Source organism: Solanum verrucosum, unplaced genomic scaffold (genome assembly GCF_900185275.1).
Source record: "Solanum verrucosum unplaced genomic scaffold, falcon-dt-bn FXZP01000064.1, whole genome shotgun sequence".
Lineage (NCBI taxonomy): Eukaryota > Viridiplantae > Streptophyta > Magnoliopsida > Solanales > Solanaceae > Solanum > Solanum verrucosum.
This window is the reverse complement of record NW_026020144.1, coordinates 3126286-3146016: the sequence shown is the minus strand read 5'-3', so window position 1 is coordinate 3146016 and position 19731 is coordinate 3126286. Positions and strand designations below refer to the sequence as shown.

Sequence of the window (19731 nt, the reverse complement as noted above, 5' to 3'; positions counted from 1 at the left end):
ATAAATATTATACATCTAAATTGAAGTATTACAGACCTTTGATGTCAATTATTTCATAGTACACTGTAGGGCATTACAAGTCACACTGAACTTCAAACGTACAAAGAGCAGTTGGCAAATTTTACTCACAGTATTGGTAAGATAGAAGGACAGGGAGGTGGTTTGAGCTAACTCTGGGTACTAAAGTAGTCCGAGGGATACAAAGAAGATACAAACAACATATATCAACCTTCATATAGTGGAATACGACTTACTCTGCAAGAGGATTAAGCACACTACCAACAAACAGTACCACGCCTGTTGCATCTTCTCTAATCAGGAAGAGATATGGATGATCAGCAATGAAGTCTACTTTCTCTTCGACCAGCAATCCTCTTAGTTTAACAACACCAGCAGTTGCAGCTGCAGCTTCTGTTCCCTCTTCATTTACCTCAATGAAGGATTTGTGAAAGATGCTAGAAACATAAAGGTTACGGCCAACAGGGGAGTCCACCATCTCAGTGAGGCCATCACCAGAGAAAGGCAATACCAGGCCAAGCCCTTTCAGAATGTTGGAAGCTTCAAATCCAAACGATATTTTAAATTTGGGGATACGGAATTCACCGACTCCAGCCTTTTGATATGGAAGGTGTCGCTCCAAGAATTGGGATTCGGAACTGACCTTGTCTACCAAAGCTGGCAGTCCATCATTGGCATCAGGCAGAAAGAAGTACATGGAGAAACGACGCCTATCCTCACCTTGTTTATACGGAAGACCCAACACCTTGAAACCATCAAAAGCTTTTACATACTGCTTCGTCTTGCTAGTCATGAAGGGCACTTGAATAGATGTTCCATTGAGAAGGTGGAACTCACTTTCCTTGGTCACTGATGCATCAAACTTCTCATCCCAGGCTCCTTTAAAGTACAATGCATTTGCAAACACAAGTCTTGTTGAGCTGTCAACTGAGTCAGCTGGAAGTATTTCTTTGATAAGCCCACTTGTTTCCTTTTCAGCCCATTGATTCACTTGACTGGCAACCTCAACAGCCTACAAATCATCCAAAATTTTGTAATAAAAACTTCTTCAAAAGGATTCTTTTTAATTTTTATTTACTTCAATGCTATCCTTTTAATATGAGTCCAGCTCCAACTGCTGGGTGACTAATGTTTATATAGGTCAGTAAAACTATCCATGCTAAGGCTGCAGAGAAATAGAAATGTTTGAAGAGTATAGCCAGTTTTTTAAGCAATGAATGTAGAACTTCTTCGATCTCCAAAGAAGGTAGCAATACATCAGTATTTGAGATTAAAGTGAATGATAAGCATAGTGAAAATGTATGAGACACCATTTATTGGCCTGCTGGTTATCAGTAATGTAAATGCATACCCCATCTGTTCATAGTTCAGTCTCCAGCTAAAAGGAAAAGGTACAGATAAAGATAAAAGCCGAAGCCGCTAAATTTCCAATGTCAAAAAGATGAAGTGCACTAAAAGTCTAATCTTAGCTAAAAGTAGAAATGACAATCCCTCGAACATGAACATTAAGCACACTGAATTTCTTATGTAACAAAATAAGAAACAGGACCACTTCGGTTGATCCTGCATCTCCTGAGGCTATCGAATACAGGAAAGTAAGTGGAAAGTTGCAATACTTGTCTTTTACTAGGCCTGATGTTTCTTACTCGGTGAACAAATTGTCTCAATTTATGCATGCTCCATCTGATGCTCACTGGAAGACTGTTAAACGCCTCATTCCATAACTCAAAAGCACTGCTAACTATGGCATTCAAATTGCTCCAAGCACCAGTCTAAATCTCTCGGTGTTTTCTGATCCTGACTGGGCTGGTAAACTCACTGACCGAAATTCCACCACAGGTTACGTTATTTTTCTTGGCCTTACTTGAGTTTGTTGGTCATCAAGAAACCAACTTCCTAGTTCCGACCAGTTGGCTGACGCTCTCACCATACAGCTTCCAAAAAGCTCCTTTCTTCGCCATTTGTTAGTACTTGTTTTATTGCATAGGTTGTATTTTTTGTTTCCACCATTTTAGGAGTTTTTGTTATTTTATTTCCCTTGTTTACTGGTTTAGTTTCCACCATTTGTTACTACTTCTTTAACTCCGTATCAAGTTAAAACAGACAAACAAATTAAAACGGAGGTAGTACTTGGAGCTGAATAGCATCAAAATTTCCCCATAAACAACTCCAAATTCAACAGATCTCCTCATATAACAGTTATCCCATCAAGCATTTCTTAACTGAATGAATCAATTATGTTTGAAACAAAATAAGTAAATACAAATGGGGTGTTAAAAATCTAACCTTTTTCTGAAAATCAACAGAAGAAGAAGTAGCCTTATAAACATTGTCCACAATCTGTTTGAAAGAATGCTTAAGAGGCAAAGTCTGTTCAACCCAGACGCTATTAGCAACCGAAAGGCGAGGCCCACCACTAGGGCTACCATCAGCAAAGACAACCGAAACAATCTGAGAAGAAAGAGAGTTGAGTTCATCAGTAGACTTCGATTTGAGGAAACTGAGCAATTGGTCACGGGTCGGGCCATTTGAACCCGCTGCTATGAGACCCAACACTACATGGATCGACAAAGGGGAGAAGACCATGTTGGTGTCCCCTTTAACCTCAGTGGAGAAAACATGCTTGGCTAGTGTTAAGGATACGCCTGTTTGGTTGCTGATTGATTCTTGAAGGTCCATTGCTATGGAGATTTTTGAGTTTGTGTGTGAAGAATTTTAAGAGTCAACAGAAAAAGAAATGGTACAGTAGATACACGTTTTGAAGATTGAAATAGTATTAAAAGTCAATACTTAGCATAGAAGTATGGAATTTGTACCACGTTATCAAAAGGACAAAAGAAAATTGTTTATAGAATGGAATAATGTTATCTTCGTTTAAATTAGTTTGTCGAAGCATTTGAGATTGATTATTATAATAGTGGTGTTCGGGCTAGTTTATGGATTTATACATATTGTTGATTTTAGTGTGTTATTATTTAAGTTATTATATTTTTAAAGCAATTATTTGATATGTGGATTAGATTAGTATTTTGACATCATAATAATATACAATCTCCTATGAGTTTATGAAGGTAGGGAAATCATTAGAGTCTAGACTATTTGTTCTTTTTTCATTTTGGTATGATTCAGGATAAGAATTTACAACCATCTCACTATCATTCATATTCGTAAATAGGCTAATTGTTAGTACTTAACCGGAACAAAATAATTATATACCATTCAATATTTTCTTTGTATCTGCCTTCATATTTTTGTTAAAAAAACATTAACCTCACTCCGATCTCCTAAGTAAAGCTTGTGGGGTTAAAGTGTAAGCAAACCCTTAGTTTTTAATTAATTTATATTCTTTTGCCGGATTGACTTGCATACTATACATGCCAATTATTCATTAGTTTCGTCTCAAAACTAAACATGACATGTATTATGTTTTTGGACCGAGGACAGTATAAATTTGTCTTTTGTCACGTACACTTCCATTTTCAAAGTTTGCTAGCTTAGAAGCTTGTGAGTCCAACTTGATCGGACTTACCAGCTTGACCATCTTGGTCAGGACTCAGGGGAGTCGATCAAATACTACTTATAAGTTATAACAAATGACAACCAAAGAGAAAAATGAAGAACAAACTTGAATACAAACAAACTGAGGGACAGCTTCTGTAGTTGAGACAATATGAAATTCATACTAAAATAAAGGTAACATCAAAGTAACTAACTAAAATTGATGAATGGAAGTAGTGAAGCAACATGCTAAACAACAAGAGGATTCAACAGAGTCCCCATGAACAAAACAGCACCAGCAGTCTCATCTTTCACAAGGAACAAGAAGGGATGATCAGCAACAAAGTCTATCTCCTCCTCTTTAACCATCGTCAATGAGCACCCAAACGTATTCATAGCTACAGTAACAGCTGCAGCTTCTGTACCTTCCTCGTTCACTTCAATAAACGACTTGTGAAAAACATGTGTAACTACCAGAGGCAAATTCTCGCCCACCATCTCAGTGAGACCGGCAGTAAAAGGTAATGTGAGGCCGAGTCCCTTTAGAACATTAGAAGCTTCAAGTCCAAAAGATATATTGAACTTAGGGATAAGAAACTTGCGCACTCTAACTTTTGTTAACGGAATATGTTGATCTAAACATCCAGGTTCTGAACTAATTTTCTCCAGTAAAGCTGGTAATCCATCACGTGCATCTGGGAGTAACATATACATGCTGAGAAATCGCTTGTCCTCACCCTGTTTATAAGGAAGCTTTAACACTTTGAAACCATCAAACACCTTCACATATTGCCATTTTCGGCTGGTCATTAAGGGTGCTTGAACAGATCCTCCATTGAGGAGATGGAACTCGTGATCTTTCGTATCTGAAGCATCAAATTTCTCATTCCAGGCTCCTTTGAAATATAGTGCATTCACCAAGATCAGCTGAGTCCCGCCAGTGACTACATCAGGAGGAAGAATCTGTTTGATGAGACCATTTGTTTTCTCTTCAGCCCACTTATTGACTTCAGCAGCAACCTCATCAGCCTTAATAACAAACAGAGAACATAAAATTAGCAGCCTATTAACAGAATATAGCTGAAATTAAGAGAAATAAACAAGATCTCCTATATGCACATTAGGTTCATTTGTTCATATTCTGTAAACCATCATGCTCATAATATTTTATTATGTGGCCCACTTTCTACTTCGAGAGTCAAGCTTTTCAATTTTAATGTGAATTTGGACATGAAATTATTAATTTTTTTGACATAAACTTTACAAATATATTACCGACTATATACGTAAGAACTACATTAAATCACAATAACTAACAATTCAAAACATTTTACAAGGTATGTTAAAAAATCGAGGTAAAGGAAAACTTGTTCCAAAAGGTGCCAAGGGGAGTATTATCACGTAATATCCAACATTTCTAATGTGCTTATACTCATCGAGAGTCAAAACTTTTCAATTTTGACATAAAATCACATATTCAAAGACTATGTAAAAACTAAAACGTACTATAAATCTTGTTTGATTTTTCAAAATTCGAAAGATGCCTCATAAATTTGGTATGGAGAGAAGTATCACATAATATCAAATATTACATGTATGCAATTAATTTTTCTAATGAGTGAAGGATTAAGACGAATTACCTTGTACCGAATATCAACAGAAGCTGCAGCAGCCTTATAAACATTGTCCATAACCTGTTTGAAAGAATGCTTAAACGAGAGAGTTTGATCAATCCAAGCTCCATTAGCAACGGACAAACGAGGACCTCCCATAGGGCTTCCATCGGCTAAAACATCAGCAATAACCCGAGCATAAACAGAGTTAAGTTCTTCAACAGAGTTAAATTTGAGAAAACTCAACAATTGATCCAATGTAGCACCACTGGATCCAGAAGCAATAAGGCCGAGAACAATTTGAATTGAGAGTGGAGAAAACACCATATTTGCATTTTTAGACAGATCGTAATCGGGTTTTCCATAGTTGTTGAAGAATAAATGCTTTGCGAGAATGGAAGAAACGTGGCTCTGCTTTTGAAGCAATGCGCGGCGATGCATAAAGTTGAACTGAGAACTGAAATCCATAACTTTTTTTGTGTGATGAATGAAATTGAAGTTGAGAGAGACGACTCTTTATATAGGAGTTGGTTAGCGTTGTGTTAATAACGTGCTCGTAATACTTACGCTACTGTTTATTTTTCTACTGTAATTAATTAAATTTAAGGTATGGGTTAATTATTTGCTTTTAACATACGCAGGATTGATAATTAAACGCCTCTAATTAGCTGATTTTAGTTATGTAGGAGTTGATTAGCGTTTGTGCTAATTAATACCGTGTTTTGTGATTATAATTGGATGCATGAAAAGTGGAGTAATACTTACACTACGCTTTCAACCGACGCCTTTACTTAATTTTCCAATTTTTTTTTTTTCTTGTCCGTTTAAAAAAGAATGATCTACTTTCCTTTTTAATCTATTTATAAAAGAATAACCTTTTCTTTTACAACACTACATGTTTAAAACCATAAAATTAAAATTTTAAAATCCAAATTGTATGTTTGAATGAAACTTTAACTTCATAAACAGAGTATATATAAAAAACTTTTTATTACTTTCAAACTTTAAATCATATCAAAATGAACAAACAAATTAAGCACAAATGAAATTTCTATGAAAGATTGACAATTCACGTTGCCTTAATTCGTTCTCTCGAAACTCAAACTTAAAAACAAACTTGACATGAATTATTACGTTAGTCAAGCCTAGGGGTGTTTTAATTAGTACTAGGCATCATGGACGAAAGTAATGATTCACGTCAAGTTTGGAGTGTTTTCACCACTTCACTCTTCTTCGTTGGTTGAGTAGGGCTAACCAGCTAGAGGATTCATTACCCTCCCAAGGAACAATACGACACCAGTAGATTCATCTTTTATAAGGAACAGGAATGGATGATCAGCAACAAAGTCGATTTCCTTCTCAATAAACAAGGACAATGGAATTATTAGAGTAACCGTAACAGCTGCAGCTTCGGTGCCTTCCTCATTTACCTCAATGAAGGACTTGTGAAAAACTTTTGAAACAGATAGATTCTCAGGTAAAGTAGAATCAACCATCTCAGTGAGACCACCATCGCAAAAAGGTAACGTGAGTCCAAGACACTTTAGAATGTCGGAAGCTTCAAACTCGAAAGTTATTTTGAATTTAGGGATAAGAAACTTGCCCACACTCACTTTTCTAAACGGAACGTGGTGATTTAAGAATCGAGGTTCTGTACTGATTTTGTCAAATAAAGCGGGTAATCCATCATGTGCATCTGGAAGAATGAAGTACATTGAGAAGCAACGCGTATCTGTTCCCTGTTTATAAGGAAGCCTCAATACTTTAAAGCCATTAAATTCTGCTATGTACTGCTTCTTCTTGCTAGTCATGAAGGGTGCTCGACTAGGCAGTCCATCGAGGAGATGGAACTCGTGGTCTTTTGTTTCTGAAGCATCAAACTTCTCATTCCATTCACCTTTGAAATATAGTGCATTGGCCAAGATCAGCCTTGTCATGTTGTCCACTGCATCACGATCAAGAATCTGTTGGATGAGACCATTTGTCTTCATTTTAGTCCACTGGTTGACTTGATTGACAACTTCAGCAGTCTTAATCAAATTGGCAAGACAAACATGGAATGACAGAATTAGACATTTCATATTATTAATTGCAGTCATTAGTATTCATATCACATAACAACGTTTGGAGGCTTATAAAAGGGAAATCGGTGCACTAAGCTCCCCTGATGCGCGTGGTACAGTGAAAGGCTAGACCATAAGAGTCTATTTCACGCAGTTGTATCTTGCATTTTCACAGCTTAATCCGATGACCTCCTGGTCACATGACAACAACTTTACCAGCCACACCAAGGCTCCCTTCGTTTGGATGCTTAAAAAGTAAGACAAACAAATTGAAGCGGAGAGAGTAATATTTGAATGAAATGAAATTAATAAAGGCCTAACCTTGTTTTGAAAATCAACATACTCTGAAGCAGCCTTGTAAACATTATCGACAACCTGCTTGAAAGAAGGCTTTAAAGGCAGCCTTTGGTCGATCCAAATACTATTAGCAACGGACAATCGCGGACCTCCATTGGGGCTGCCATCAGCAAAGACGACACTGGCAATATGTGAATAAAGAGAGTTGAGCTCATCGATGGATCTGGACTTGAGGAAACAGAGAAGCTGATCCTGAGTAGGTCCATTAGAACCAGCAGCAATAAGGCCAAGAACTATTTGAATTGAGAGAGGAGAAAGCACCAGGTTTGTATCGCCTTTAACTGCGTTGGAGAAAACATGCTTAGCAAACATGAAAGAAATATCTGTCTGGCTGGTGATTGACTCGTGAAGATCCATATTTGCACACGAACAAGAAGAAGGAGGCTTAGTGAGTAGAATGAATGATCACAAAGTTGAAAGCTTTGCAAGAATTTATATACTATACTGTTACTTAACAGGTGGGGTTTTGCATTTGAATTGATTCAGTACACAGGAAGTAATCAATGGAAGGAACACGTAGCACTGACTTTCCACAACAAAACTCAATTATTATATGGTCAGCAATGTTGATTGATTGGGGCCAACAGAAGCTGTTAGATGGAAACAACACGAAAAATAACACGGAGAAGGAAAGTAGAGCATGTCCCACCAGGGGTTGACATATACGTTATACTAATTAAGTAATACTGTGACCTAAACAATTATGAAAGCTCCATCAAACAATTGCTTATTGATAATTTACCTTTACATTCATTTCGAAAGTTCTATGCATACATGTTAAAAGTAAATGAAAATATTATGTAGGAAAAGCCAAGTAAATGACATAAATGAGAATCAAATCTAGAGTAAAATCTTCTAAGTTTTTTCTTAAACTCTATATCATATTGAAATACACACACACATATTAAGCATAGAAGACTCAATTATATAAGGTGCCAAAGACAGTACAAGATCTCATCAAAATAATACACAAACCAGGAAACTGGTTATTTAGATACATAGCATCTCTCATCAAACAGAAACACAAGTGAGGAAACTGTAAACTTTCCTTTACAAAGTTTTATATAATCATGCAATATGGTCTAATTAACCAGTTAGAGGATTCAGCACGCTCCCTATGAACAACACAACACCAGTAGTGTTGTCTCTTATAAGGAACAGGAATGGATGGTCAGCAACAAAGTCGATTTCTTTCTCAATTATAAAAGACGTAGTCATTATTACACTAGCGGTAACAGCTGCAGCTTCGGTGCCTTCCTCATTTACCTCAATGAAAGACTTGTGAAAAACTTTTGAAACAGATAGATTCTCAGGTAAAGTGGAATCAACCATCTCAGTGAGACCACCACCGCAGAAAGGTAACGTTAGGCCAAGTCCCTTTAGAATGTCGGAAGCTTCAAACTCGAAAGTTATTTTGAATTTAGGGATAAGAAACTTGCTCACACTAACTTTTCTTAACGGAACGCGGTGATTTAAGAATCCAGGTTCTGTACTGATTTTGTCAAATAAAGCGGGTAATCCATCATGTGCATCTGGAAGAATGAAGTACATTGAGAAGCAACGCGTATCTGTGCCCTGTTTATAAGGAAGCCTCAATACTTTAAAGCCATTAAATGCTGCTATGTACTGCTTCTTCTTGCTAGTCATGAAGGGTGCTCGAATAGGCAGTCCATCGAGGAGATGGAACTCGTGGTCTTTTGTTTCTGAAATATCGAACTTCTCATTCCATTCACCTTTGAAATATAGTGCATTGGCCAAGATCAACCTTGTCATGTTGTCCACTGCATCACGATCAAGAATCTGTTGGATGAGACCATTTGTCTTCATTTTAGTCCACTGATTGACTTGATCGGCAACCTCAGCAGCCTTAATCAAATTGGCAAGACAAACATGGAATGATATAATTAGATATTTCATATTATTAATTGCAGTCATTAGTATTCATATCACATAACAACGTTTGGAGGCTTATAAAAGGGAAATCGGTGCACTAAGCTCCCCTGATGCGCATGGTACAGTGAAAGGCTAGACCATAAGAGTCTATTTCACACAGTTGTATCTTGCATTTCTGCAAGAAACTGTTTTCACAGATTGATCTGATGACCTCCTCTGGTCACACGACAACAACTTTACCAGCCATGCTAAGGCTCCCTTCGTTTAGAGGCTTAAAAAGTAAGACAAACAAATTGAAGTGGAGAGATTAATATTTGAATGAAAGAATAAGGCCTAACCTTATTTTGAAAATCAACATACTCTGAAGCCGCCTTGTAAACATTATCCACGACCTGCTTGAAAGAAGGCTTTAAAGGCAGCCTTTGGTCGATCCAAATGCCATTAGCAATGGACAATCGCGGACCTCCATTGGGGCTACCATCAGCAAAGACGACACTGACAATATGTGAATAAAGAGAGTTGAGCTCATCAATGGATTTGGACTTGAGGAAAGAGAGTAGCTGATCCTGAGTAGGTCCATTAGAGCCAGCAACAATAAGGCCAAGAACTATTTGAATTGAGAGAGGAGAAAGCACCAGGTTGGTATGGCCTTTAACTGCGTTGGAGAAAACATGCTTAGCAAGCATGAAAGAAATATCCGTCTGGCTGGAGACTGACTCGTGAAGATCCATATTTGCACACGAACAAGTAGAAGAAGAAGGAGGCTTAGTGAGTAGAATGAATGATCACAAGGCTGAAAGCTTTGCAAGAATTTATATACTGTACAGGAATTGATTCAGTACACAGGAAGTAATCAATGGAAGGAACGAGTAGCACTGACTTTCCACAACAAAAATCAATTATTATATGGTCAATGTTGATTGATTGGGACCAACAGAAGGTGTTAGACGGAAACAACACCAAAATAACACGGAGAAGGAAAGTAGAGCATGTCCCACCAGGGGTGACTTCAGAGTTATCAACCTGTTGTTTCCGAAGCCAGGGGCGGCTCAACGTAATCGGAGGCCTAAAGCGAAATCTTAATTAGAGGCCTAAAATCTAAATAAACTTCACATGCATTTATTTAAAATTTATTTTTCTTACATTTTTAAATGCAAAGTATTACTTAATATTTTTTTTATATATAAATGATTTATTTGATTTCTTTTTCAATTATTAGTTTTAAATAAGATTTTATTAATTTAACGTTGAAAAATAGTATCTTACTCGGACAATCATTATATGAATTGTTAACATAGTTCTACAAGTAATAAGTTGACAAATTTCAAATAAATATAAGAGTTAGAACCATAGCTTTGATGAAGTTGATAATTTGGTTACCCACATTTTACTATGGTTGTTGTAATGCTTGAAAATCTAAGAAGAAATGGAAAAAGAATTTACAATTGAATTTGTTCAATACTTTTCGACTATTAATTGACATTTTTGACAGAATATTACTCTAACTTATCAACAATTTAAAGAAGAGAGTGTAAAAGGAGTTAAAAAGAAAATAATGTGAGTATTAGTAGAGAGAGTAAGAAAATAAAATAATATTTTCTTGATTTCTTCTAGTTGAATGGGGTTGAAGAGAATAAAATAATAATTTTAAATATATACTTTTTTATGATAAATAATCAATATTTTTTCTATAAAAAATTAACACATAATTTATTCTTGGTAAAAAATTGAGGCCCCCTAAAATTGGGGGCCTAAGGCCAATGCCTTATTAAAGTATACATAGAGCCGGCCCTGTCCGAAGCACATAATGGTGACATTTTGCATCTCTATTTAAGGATTTGAGTCGCACAAATAACAGTTATTATCTCAAGAAATCACATTTCTTCCTTCCGGATTCCAATTTTTTTCAACAAAGAAAGTGATTATCAAGGATAATAATTATTGGTTAGTCATTAAGTTGTTTTGATCAAATCAGCTTCAAGGTCCAGGTGGATGTTAAGGTATATAATATCTAAAGAAGAACGAATACAAGAAGGAGAAAATGACATGTTACCTTAAGGATAATGTTTAATATGCATTAGACATATAAATTATAATTAAGGAATACTGTGACCTAAACAATTATGAAAGCTCCATCTAACAATTGCTTATTGATCATTACCTTTTCAATTTCATTTCAAAAGTTCTATGCATACATGTTAGAAGTAAACTCTTTTAAGATTTTCTTAAACTCAATATCATGTCGAAATACACACAAATATTAAGCATAGAAGAGTCAATTATATAAGGTGCCAAAGGCAGTACAAGATCTCATCAAAATAATACACAAATCAGGAAACTGGTTATTTAGATTCATAGCATCCATCTCTCATCAAACAGAAACACAAGTGAGGAAACTGTAAACAGTCCTTTACAAAGTTTTATATTATCATGCAATATGGTCTAATTAACCAGCTAGAGGATTCAGCACGCTCCCTATGAACAACACAACACCAGTAGCATCGTCTCTTATAAGGAACATGAATGGATGGTCAGCAACAAAGTCGATTTCCTTCTCAATTATCAAGGATTTAGTCATTACCACACTAGCTGTAACAGCTGCAGCTTCGGTTCCTTCTTCATTTACCTCAATGAACGACTTATGAAAAATCTGTGAAACGAACAACCTGCCACCTAACACGGAATCCACCATCTCAGTGAGGCCACCACTAGAGAAAGGCGAAGTGACACCAAGTCCCTTTAGAACCTTAGAAGCTTCAAAACCAAAAGTTGTTTTGAATTTGGGGATAAGTAACTTGCGCATTTTAGCCTTTTCAAACGGAACATGGTTGTTTAAAAATCCTGGTTCTGAACTGATTTTGTCTATTAAAGCTGGTAATCCATCACGAGCATCTGGCAAAATTAGATACATGCAGAAACGACGTGTAGTATCTCTACCTTGTTTGTAATGAAGTACCAATACTTTAAAGCCATCAAAGGCTACTGCATACTGCTTCTTATTGCTGGTCATGAAAGGTGCTTTAATAGACCCTCCTCTGAGGAGATGGAATTCATAGTCTTTTGTTTCTGAAGCATTGAATTTGTCGTTCCACTCTCCTTTAAAATATAGCGCGTTTGCAAAGATGAGCCTTGTCATATTGTTTACTGTGCCATGAGGAAGTATCTCTTTGATGAGATCATTTGTCTTCATTTTAGCCCATTGATTGACTTGATTGGCAACCTCAGTAGCCTAAATCAATTAGTAAAACAAACAGATTTTACGGCAGAATTAGCATTATGCTTTAGTTAACAAAGGGGAATTGCAATGAAACAAATTACAATAAGGCCTACCTTGTTCTGAAAATCAACAGAATTTGAAGCAGCCTTGTAAACGTTATCCACAACCTTTTTAAAAGAAGGCTTAAAAGGCAGCGTTTGATCGATCCAAACACCATTAGCAATGGACAAACGTGGACCTCCATTGGGGCTGCCATCAACAAAGACAATATTGACAATATGAGAATACAGAGAATTGAGTTCATTGATGGATTTGGACTTGAGGAAACAGAGAAGTTGATCCTTAGTTGGCCCCTTTGATCCTGCAGCAATCAGGCCTAGTACTATTTGAATTGAAAGAGGAGAGAACACGAGGTTGGTATCGCCTTTAATCTCTTTGGAAAAGACATGCTTTGCGAGAATGAAAGAAACATCCGTTTGGGTGCTGATCGATTCACTCATTTCCATATCAATATTTTGATCATGGAAAGAACTAGACGAGTAAGAATGAGAGTGATGAGAGCGAGAGTGAGTCAGTCCCATGACGGTATATGGCACCACACACGATATCAAAGGTGAAAAAAGCTTTGGGAGAATATATACACTAAAATAACTAGTACTATTACTTAACATGTGGAATTTTGTATTTGAATCAATTCCATAGAATCGCGAAATGGAAAATAAAGAAAATGACTGATCATTAAGCTTGATTCTCAGAAGATTGCGTTCATACACGTAACACTCACTTTCAACAAGTTAAGTAGAGTCAAGATATTGTTATTTATTGATTGGATAAGCATGTAGCTTGAAAATTAAGCAGATACTTTTTCTTCTTTTTTATTTATGGTCTATCTGGTATAACATGAATTGTTAAAGCTCATGTCATATAATTCCATATCGGTAGCATCACTCGTTCCCCTCCTCTTTGTAATTTTATTTTCTTAAAAAACAAAAAATCGACGAGTAAAATTATATGACCAATACTCATATGCCAATCGAATACTATAACAAGTGACAAACTAAGACGTACACAACTTCTGTAGTTAAGATAATATGATATTCATACTAAAATAAACGTAACATCAATGTAACTAACTAGAATTGACGAATGGAAGTAGTGAAGCAACATGCTAAACAGCAAGAGGATTCAACAGAGTCCCCATGAACAGAACAGCACCGGTAGTCTCATCTTTCACCAGGAACAAGAATGGATGATCAGCAACAAAGTCTATCTCCTCTTTAACCATCATCATTGAGCAACCGGTCATAGCAGTAACAGCTGCAGCTTCTGTACCTTCCTCGTTTACTTCAATAAACGACTTGTGAAAAACTTGTGAAACTGCCAGAGGCTCATCCGCGTCCACCATCTCAGTGAGACCATCAATAAAAGGTAATGTGAGGCCGAGTCCCTTTAGAACCTTAGAAGCTTCAAATCCAAAAGATATTTTGAACTTAGGGATAAGAAACTTTCCCACACTGACTTTTCTAGACGGAATGTGGTGATCTAAGAATCCAGGTTTTGAAGTGATTTTGTCGAGTAAATCTGGTAATCCGTCATGTGCATCAGGGAGAATAAAATACATGCTTAACTTCTGATGTGTGTCTATGCCCCTTTTATAGGGAAGCAGCAATACTTTAAAGCCCTTGAAGACTCTAATGTATTGCTTCTTCCAGCTAGTCATGAAGGGTGCTCGAACAGACCTTCCATTGACGAGATGGAATTTATGGTCTTTCGTTTTAGAAGCATTGAACTTCTCATCCCATACTCCTTTAAAATAGAGTGCATTGGCCAAGATGAGCCTTGTCATATTGTCTACTGCGCCATGAGGAAGGATCTCTTCGATGAGTCCATTTGTATTCTTTTTAGCCCATCGATTGACTTTATTGACAACCTTAGCAGGCTTTGAGGTGAAGACAAACAGAGTACGACAAGAATTAGTACATACATAGATACACTCAAAAATCTTATAACTAACATTCAACAAAAAGTACAACTTCATAGTCAGATTGATGGATTAACAACAGTATAATCTAAATATTAATTGATATTGACTATATGAATTATCAGTATTAATTATGTTTAATTCAAGTCCATAGCACCGGCCACAACAACAACAATATCAATCTACAAATATCTAAAATTAATTGCCATTCAATGGAATACATGGTCAGGACGGCTTACACGCTCCTCGACTATTCCAACAAGTAATGGCTACCTCCCTAACTCTGTCCACCAAAGCTTGGCTAGATTGATGAAATTACCTAATGTTTTTGTCACTCCATTATATAATGGATGGAGTCAAATTGATTTTTTTTGCCACTATTCACAACAAACAATACAGGATAAAACAATATATTATGAAACAACCGGTAGCAGCCATCCAAACAAGCTGAAGGACTAACCTTGTTCTGAAAATCAACAGATTTTGAAGTAGCCTTGTAAACCTTCTTCACAATCTCCTTAAAAGAAGGCTTAAAAGGCATTGATCGGTCGATCCAAGCACCATTAGCAATGGACAAAATGGGACCACCATTGGGGCTTCCATCAGCAAAAACGTTGTTGACAATATGAGAATACAGAGAATTAAGTTCATCAATGGATTTGGACTTGAGAAAACAGAGTAGCTGGTCCTTAGTTGGTTCGTTTGAGCCGGAGGCGATTAAACCAAGAATTATTTGAATTGACAGAGGAGAGAACACCAGATTCGAAACACCTTTAACTTCTTTGGAGAAAACTTGTTTAGTTAGCCTGAAAGAAACGTCCGTTTGGTTTGTGACAAACTGTTCCATATCGATATTTGCTTGCGAAGAAGATGTATGAGTGACTTTTCTTTTTCTTTTCTTCATCATTGCTTCATCCATGGTTTCAAAGTTGAAAGCTTTGCAAAAATTTGATGTGAATAATATGTAATTTGATGAATATTGCACGTTAAATATGATGGTAGTTTCTTGTAGCCCAAGTTTACAAGTTTTACTTTACTTGGTAGATTGTAATTAGGAGATTGTGTACCATAAATATGGACACTTACCAAGAATTTTATACAAAAACCTAAGATTTTAAGTTGTTAAATTCTTATTTGGTATACTTTTTAGCACTCTTAACTTTAAAAAGTAATTAATAAAATTCATTAAACACAACCGGAACATATTTCCTCATCATCAGATCTAGTCTTACTTGCACTCGATGTTTATATCAAACCAAGCAAAAGTCTTACCTATTATCATGGCCTTGATGATATGGAAGACACGAAACTTTGAAACCATTTCCTCTGTAGTACAAAGCATTGACATATATGAACCAATTGGGCCACATAAATTGGGACGGAGAAAGTACTTTTTAATATTAAAGTTGAGAAAAATTTCCTTCTAACTATTAGTTGAAGCAAGTGTTACTGAACAAGAGTTGAAATATTCTTTACAAAAACGATTAACGAAATTTATTTCCGGTTTTATTGGAATTATTGTTATCATTTAAACTATCTAAAAAAATACTTTCTTACCAATACCTAGATACTTACCCATCAGCTTTAAAGGTGATTAATCCCAAATAATTCAGAAGAAATAATTTGTTGATAAAATATGAAGTCTTTGGACAACTCAAGGTCACACTTCATCACTTATTTTCTAAGAACACTTTAATTTAAACATAAACACTCAAAAGTTCTTTAACAAATACCAATTTAAGAAACTAATCATCGAAATCACTTGATGAATGATCATTTGATGGATCTAGTACAGCTCCAGTGAAAAGCACCAATCTTGAAACCTCTTCCCTTATCATGAACAAGAAAGGGTGATCGGCTACAAATCTTGGTGCCTCATACATCGAAAATCCCATGTCATCATCTGATTCCTCAGTAACAGCTGCTGCCTCAGTACCCTTCTCATTTACTTCGATAAATGCCTTTTGTATTATCCTGTTGATAAAGAATGGCCCATGAGGTTCCACGATCCCTGTTAACTCATTGCAATTGTTATCAAAAGGAAGAGTCAATCCCATCTCCTTCATTGTTCTTATAACTTGTTTCATTGCACTGTACGAGAATTTGAACTTTGGGATGTAGAATGCATCAAGTGGTTCAGCCGAAAGACTGAAGCCTTGGGTAAAGAATTTTGGATCAGAATTCACTTTTTCCAATAAGCTAGGCAATCCATCTTTTTCATTTGGAAAGAAGATAAACATAGAGAAGACTTTCTTATCGTCTTTTTTTCCAGTTTGATATGGAATTTTAGCAACTTGATAGCCTTCAAATGATCCATATTTGTAATCGTAGCAGCCAGTCATGAAGGGAACTGAGATTTTGTCACCATTGAGAAGGTAAAAGTCTTTGTCAATGGTGCGTTCTTGATCAAAGTTCCATGTACCTTTAAAATACAGAGCATTTGTGAGAATGACCTTTGTTTTATCATTGATGTGATTTGGCTTTATAATGTTTGTGATAAGGCCTCTTGATGCAGACTCTACCCAGGTGTTAACTTCGTCTACCACTTCTTCCTGCAGCATAATGAATTCATTCTGTTTATTTGCTATGCACAAATACATTCATAAGTTAATACTGAACTCAATTTATTTATGGAGTTCAGCATTGTACACAAAATAGCTTGAAGGTAAAACATTTGACATGGGAATCTATATATAATATATTTTTGATACATCAAATTGGTATGAAAACCATGCGAAAGTACGTGGTTCAAATTACAGCTAAACTTTGGTAGGCAAAGACACCAGATACTTGAAATAGTGGTGGAAGGACACAAGTACATTCGAGGTGCACCATCATAAGAAGGAAGGAGTTTAGGCTCTATCTTCCACTGTAAACAGACTACTATTCCAAACAAGGAAGGATAATTCATGCTCTAAATAGCTAATAGTTTGTTGAAATGATGTATATGATAATTCAAGATCTACTTCTCAACTAAACCACCAATACAAATAATTTCACTTTTCTGTAAGCAAATTTCAAAAACATTACAAAGAAAATTAAATTTTGAGCTTGTTTGAATGGTTGTTAACTTTTGTGTTGTACTAGTTTAAAGGGATAAAAAGGACAAAGTGAAGATACAATAACCAAGTCTATTCATATTGTGGAAATGACAAAAGTTAAAACAATTCATAAGATCCCCAGGGAAAAACTATAAAGCAGAATTAGTTTCATCACATGAACCCCTTCCACTAGTTCGTGTGTTTACTCCTCAGATTTTGAACCCCTTATTAAAATTTCTAGCTCCGCCACTGATTACAACTCATTAGAGAGCATATCTGAGATTAAATTAAAAATAATAGATAGGAGATTATGATAAGATGACTCATACTGCAACACAATACTCTCAGCAGCTATAATTGAAACGGCATTTCCATCCTTACCTTCATAGCCGGAACTCCTTCATCATCCAACAGGAAAAATGTAAAGGATTCCAATAGATCTAGAGCTAATGTACTATTTTTATAGCGAGGAGTATATTATCCTTATGTAGGTAGGAAAAAAATACCATCTATCCAACCATTTATTCATCGAAACAGTACATTACAATTATGACAAGATAGATAAATTTCAAAAGATTAATCAATGCACCATCTATCCAAACATTTATTCATCAAAAAAATTCATTACATGATAGATAAAACTTCAAAAGATTAATCAGAGCACTTACCTTGCGTTCAAAATCAACAACTTTAGGATCAATTTCATAGAGAGTGTTGGCTAATTGTTTGTAAGAGTCTCTGATTTCATGTGTATGAGCCACCCACATTCCATTAAGGAAACTCAAAGCAGGGCCACCATTACTATTTCTCTCCATAACAGAAGACAAATTTGAAAATTTCGAATTCAAATCATCAATGTCCTGAACACCGAGAAATCGAAGCATCTGATTCAATGTATCTCCCGTTGCTCCGGCAGCAGTCATGTTCAGTAAGGCGTGGAAAGACAGTGGAGAGAGCAATATGTTAGTATTCGAATTTTTAGTTTTTTTAAGCTCCTTTTGAATCTCCTTTAGAAGGATACGACTTGTGACCTGTGCACAATGATCAATTTTCTCTTCTTTTCGTTTCGCCATGGATTTGTTGATCTGTAGGGAAGAAAGTTGAAAGGTATATTAAAACCCTAATCCCTGCTGATTTCGCTATAAATAGCAGTTATTCTGAACAAAATTCGCTGGTTTTTTCTAACGTTGCTTCTTCAGCAAGTTTTTACCTTTTCTTCGAACTAATTTTTTTTATATTTTTTTTTAATTTAATCATTTTTTAAAAGGGAATAAGAAATATGTGTTAAAAGTTTCGCTTATCTACGTCATTCTCTCAAAGGAAAATCATATCTTTTTTAAAGTGAGAACAAAAAAAAAAAAACTCTCTCGCGCTTGGCAACTCCGGCGAATTCATCTGCTTATCTGTCACCGTTCTCCGGTGAGGTCTACTAAGCCTTATAGCTCAAAGATGGGTGTTAAAGCAAGGAAGAAAACAATAACGAAGAAATTGAAAAATGGAGCAAGCAATAAAGTGAATTTTGTCCAGGCTCTGGCTGGTAGGGGTGGACGTTCGGTTCTTCGGTTCGGTTTAATTAAGTTTCGGTTCGATTCTTCAGTATTCGGTTTTAGAAAAGTGTGCACCATATTTCAAACCAAACTAGATTGGTTCGGTTTAGTTCGGTGTTTTAAAATCAGTTTTTCGGTGTAAACAAAAATAAAGAGAGAATATGATAAAGTAACAATTGTTATTCACTTCACACTTCAAACTTCAAAGTAACAACTAACCGTCTAACAATAAAAGATAAGAACATCAATTTGTTGTTCTCACTTCAAAGTAACAACATAAAATGATAAAAAAAGTAGAAAGTAGAAACACCAAGTTGCTGCTCAAACTTGAATTAAATTGAGTTTTGTTTAGTTTAGACTTTAGGTCTTTAGGGTTTACTATTTTGTTATTAAGATTTTTGCTATTTAAGTTTAGGATCTAAATATATAAATTGAAATGGGCCAAGTAAAGTTAAAAATTAAGTAATATAATAAATACTTTTAAGTTTATCTAATAAAACTTC

General features: G+C 35.8%; 7 protein-coding genes across 7 annotated transcripts; all 7 read right to left on the bottom strand.

Moving 5' to 3' along the window:
* Window positions 1-30: 30 nt before the first annotated feature.
* LOC125827746 (serpin-ZX-like) lies at window positions 31-2799 on the bottom strand. Its single transcript, XM_049507070.1, has 2 exons — window positions 2305-2799; window positions 31-1030 (listed from the first exon to the last, which is right to left on the bottom strand). The coding sequence occupies exons 1-2, from the start codon at window positions 2695-2697 to the stop codon at window positions 251-253; spliced, it is 1173 nt and encodes a 390-aa protein (XP_049363027.1). The 5' UTR covers window positions 2698-2799; the 3' UTR covers window positions 31-250.
* Window positions 2800-3625: 826 nt separating this feature from the next.
* Window positions 3626-5534, bottom strand: LOC125827840 (serpin-ZX-like). The gene is made up of 3 exons (XM_049507188.1): window positions 5157-5534; window positions 3919-4545; window positions 3626-3873 (listed from the first exon to the last, which is right to left on the bottom strand). Exons 1-3 carry the CDS (start codon window positions 5454-5456, stop codon window positions 3766-3768), a joined length of 1035 nt encoding a protein of 344 aa, XP_049363145.1. The 5' UTR covers window positions 5457-5534; the 3' UTR covers window positions 3626-3765.
* A 568-nt stretch (window positions 5535-6102) lies between these two features.
* LOC125827837 (serpin-ZX-like) lies at window positions 6103-8062 on the bottom strand. The gene is made up of 2 exons (XM_049507184.1): window positions 7514-8062; window positions 6103-7159 (listed from the first exon to the last, which is right to left on the bottom strand). Exons 1-2 carry the CDS (start codon window positions 7904-7906, stop codon window positions 6380-6382), a joined length of 1173 nt encoding a protein of 390 aa, XP_049363141.1. The 5' UTR covers window positions 7907-8062; the 3' UTR covers window positions 6103-6379.
* Window positions 8063-8501: 439 nt separating this feature from the next.
* Window positions 8502-10257, bottom strand: LOC125827847 (serpin-ZX-like). Its single transcript, XM_049507192.1, has 2 exons — window positions 9781-10257; window positions 8502-9415 (listed from the first exon to the last, which is right to left on the bottom strand). Exons 1-2 carry the CDS (start codon window positions 10171-10173, stop codon window positions 8636-8638), a joined length of 1173 nt encoding a protein of 390 aa, XP_049363149.1. The 5' UTR covers window positions 10174-10257; the 3' UTR covers window positions 8502-8635.
* A 1618-nt stretch (window positions 10258-11875) lies between these two features.
* On the bottom strand, window positions 11876-13266 carry LOC125827836 (serpin-ZX-like). Its single transcript, XM_049507183.1, has 2 exons — window positions 12773-13266; window positions 11876-12671 (listed from the first exon to the last, which is right to left on the bottom strand). The coding sequence occupies exons 1-2, from the start codon at window positions 13238-13240 to the stop codon at window positions 11889-11891; spliced, it is 1251 nt and encodes a 416-aa protein (XP_049363140.1). The 5' UTR covers window positions 13241-13266; the 3' UTR covers window positions 11876-11888.
* A 561-nt stretch (window positions 13267-13827) lies between these two features.
* On the bottom strand, window positions 13828-15559 carry LOC125827920 (serpin-ZX-like). Its single transcript, XM_049507251.1, has 2 exons — window positions 15101-15559; window positions 13828-14598 (listed from the first exon to the last, which is right to left on the bottom strand). The coding sequence occupies exons 1-2, from the start codon at window positions 15557-15559 to the stop codon at window positions 13828-13830; spliced, it is 1230 nt and encodes a 409-aa protein (XP_049363208.1).
* An 826-nt stretch (window positions 15560-16385) lies between these two features.
* Window positions 16386-18754, bottom strand: LOC125827919 (serpin-ZX-like). The gene is made up of 2 exons (XM_049507250.1): window positions 18350-18754; window positions 16386-17192 (listed from the first exon to the last, which is right to left on the bottom strand). The coding sequence occupies exons 1-2, from the start codon at window positions 18752-18754 to the stop codon at window positions 16386-16388; spliced, it is 1212 nt and encodes a 403-aa protein (XP_049363207.1).
* Window positions 18755-19731: the final 977 nt, after the last annotated feature.

Bases quoted from the DNA above. Each gene is read 5' to 3' on its own strand.
- LOC125827746 (XM_049507070.1), bottom strand. From the start codon at position 2,697: ATGGACCTTCAAGAATCAATCAGCAACCAAACAGGCGTATCCTTAACA. The intron at 1,031-2,304 runs GTTAGATTTTTA...GATGATTTGTAG, and splicing joins CTGTTGATTTTCAGAAAAAG to GCTGTTGAGGTTGCCAGTCA.
- LOC125827840 (XM_049507188.1), bottom strand. From the start codon at position 5,456: ATGGTGTTTTCTCCACTCTCAATTCAAATTGTTCTCGGCCTTATTGCT. The intron at 4,546-5,156 runs GTAATTCGTCTT...TTTGTTATTAAG, and splicing joins CTGTTGATATTCGGTACAAG to GCTGATGAGGTTGCTGCTGA. The intron at 3,874-3,918 runs GTAGCTATGAAT...ATGGTTAAAGAG, and splicing joins CAGAAGCTGCAGCTGTTACT to GAGGAGATAGACTTTGTTGC.
- LOC125827837 (XM_049507184.1), bottom strand. From the start codon at position 7,906: ATGGATCTTCACGAGTCAATCACCAGCCAGACAGATATTTCTTTCATG. The intron at 7,160-7,513 runs GTTAGGCCTTTA...AATTTGATTAAG, and splicing joins ATGTTGATTTTCAAAACAAG to ACTGCTGAAGTTGTCAATCA.
- LOC125827847 (XM_049507192.1), bottom strand. From the start codon at position 10,173: ATGGATCTTCACGAGTCAGTCTCCAGCCAGACGGATATTTCTTTCATG. The intron at 9,416-9,780 runs GTTAGGCCTTAT...AATTTGATTAAG, and splicing joins ATGTTGATTTTCAAAATAAG to GCTGCTGAGGTTGCCGATCA.
- LOC125827836 (XM_049507183.1), bottom strand. From the start codon at position 13,240: ATGGGACTGACTCACTCTCGCTCTCATCACTCTCATTCTTACTCGTCT. The intron at 12,672-12,772 runs GTAGGCCTTATT...TAATTGATTTAG, and splicing joins CTGTTGATTTTCAGAACAAG to GCTACTGAGGTTGCCAATCA.
- LOC125827920 (XM_049507251.1), bottom strand. From the start codon at position 15,559: ATGGATGAAGCAATGATGAAGAAAAGAAAAAGAAAAGTCACTCATACA. The intron at 14,599-15,100 runs GTTAGTCCTTCA...TTCACCTCAAAG, and splicing joins CTGTTGATTTTCAGAACAAG to CCTGCTAAGGTTGTCAATAA.
- LOC125827919 (XM_049507250.1), bottom strand. From the start codon at position 18,754: ATGGCGAAACGAAAAGAAGAGAAAATTGATCATTGTGCACAGGTCACA. The intron at 17,193-18,349 runs GTAAGTGCTCTG...ATTATGCTGCAG, and splicing joins TTGTTGATTTTGAACGCAAG to GAAGAAGTGGTAGACGAAGT.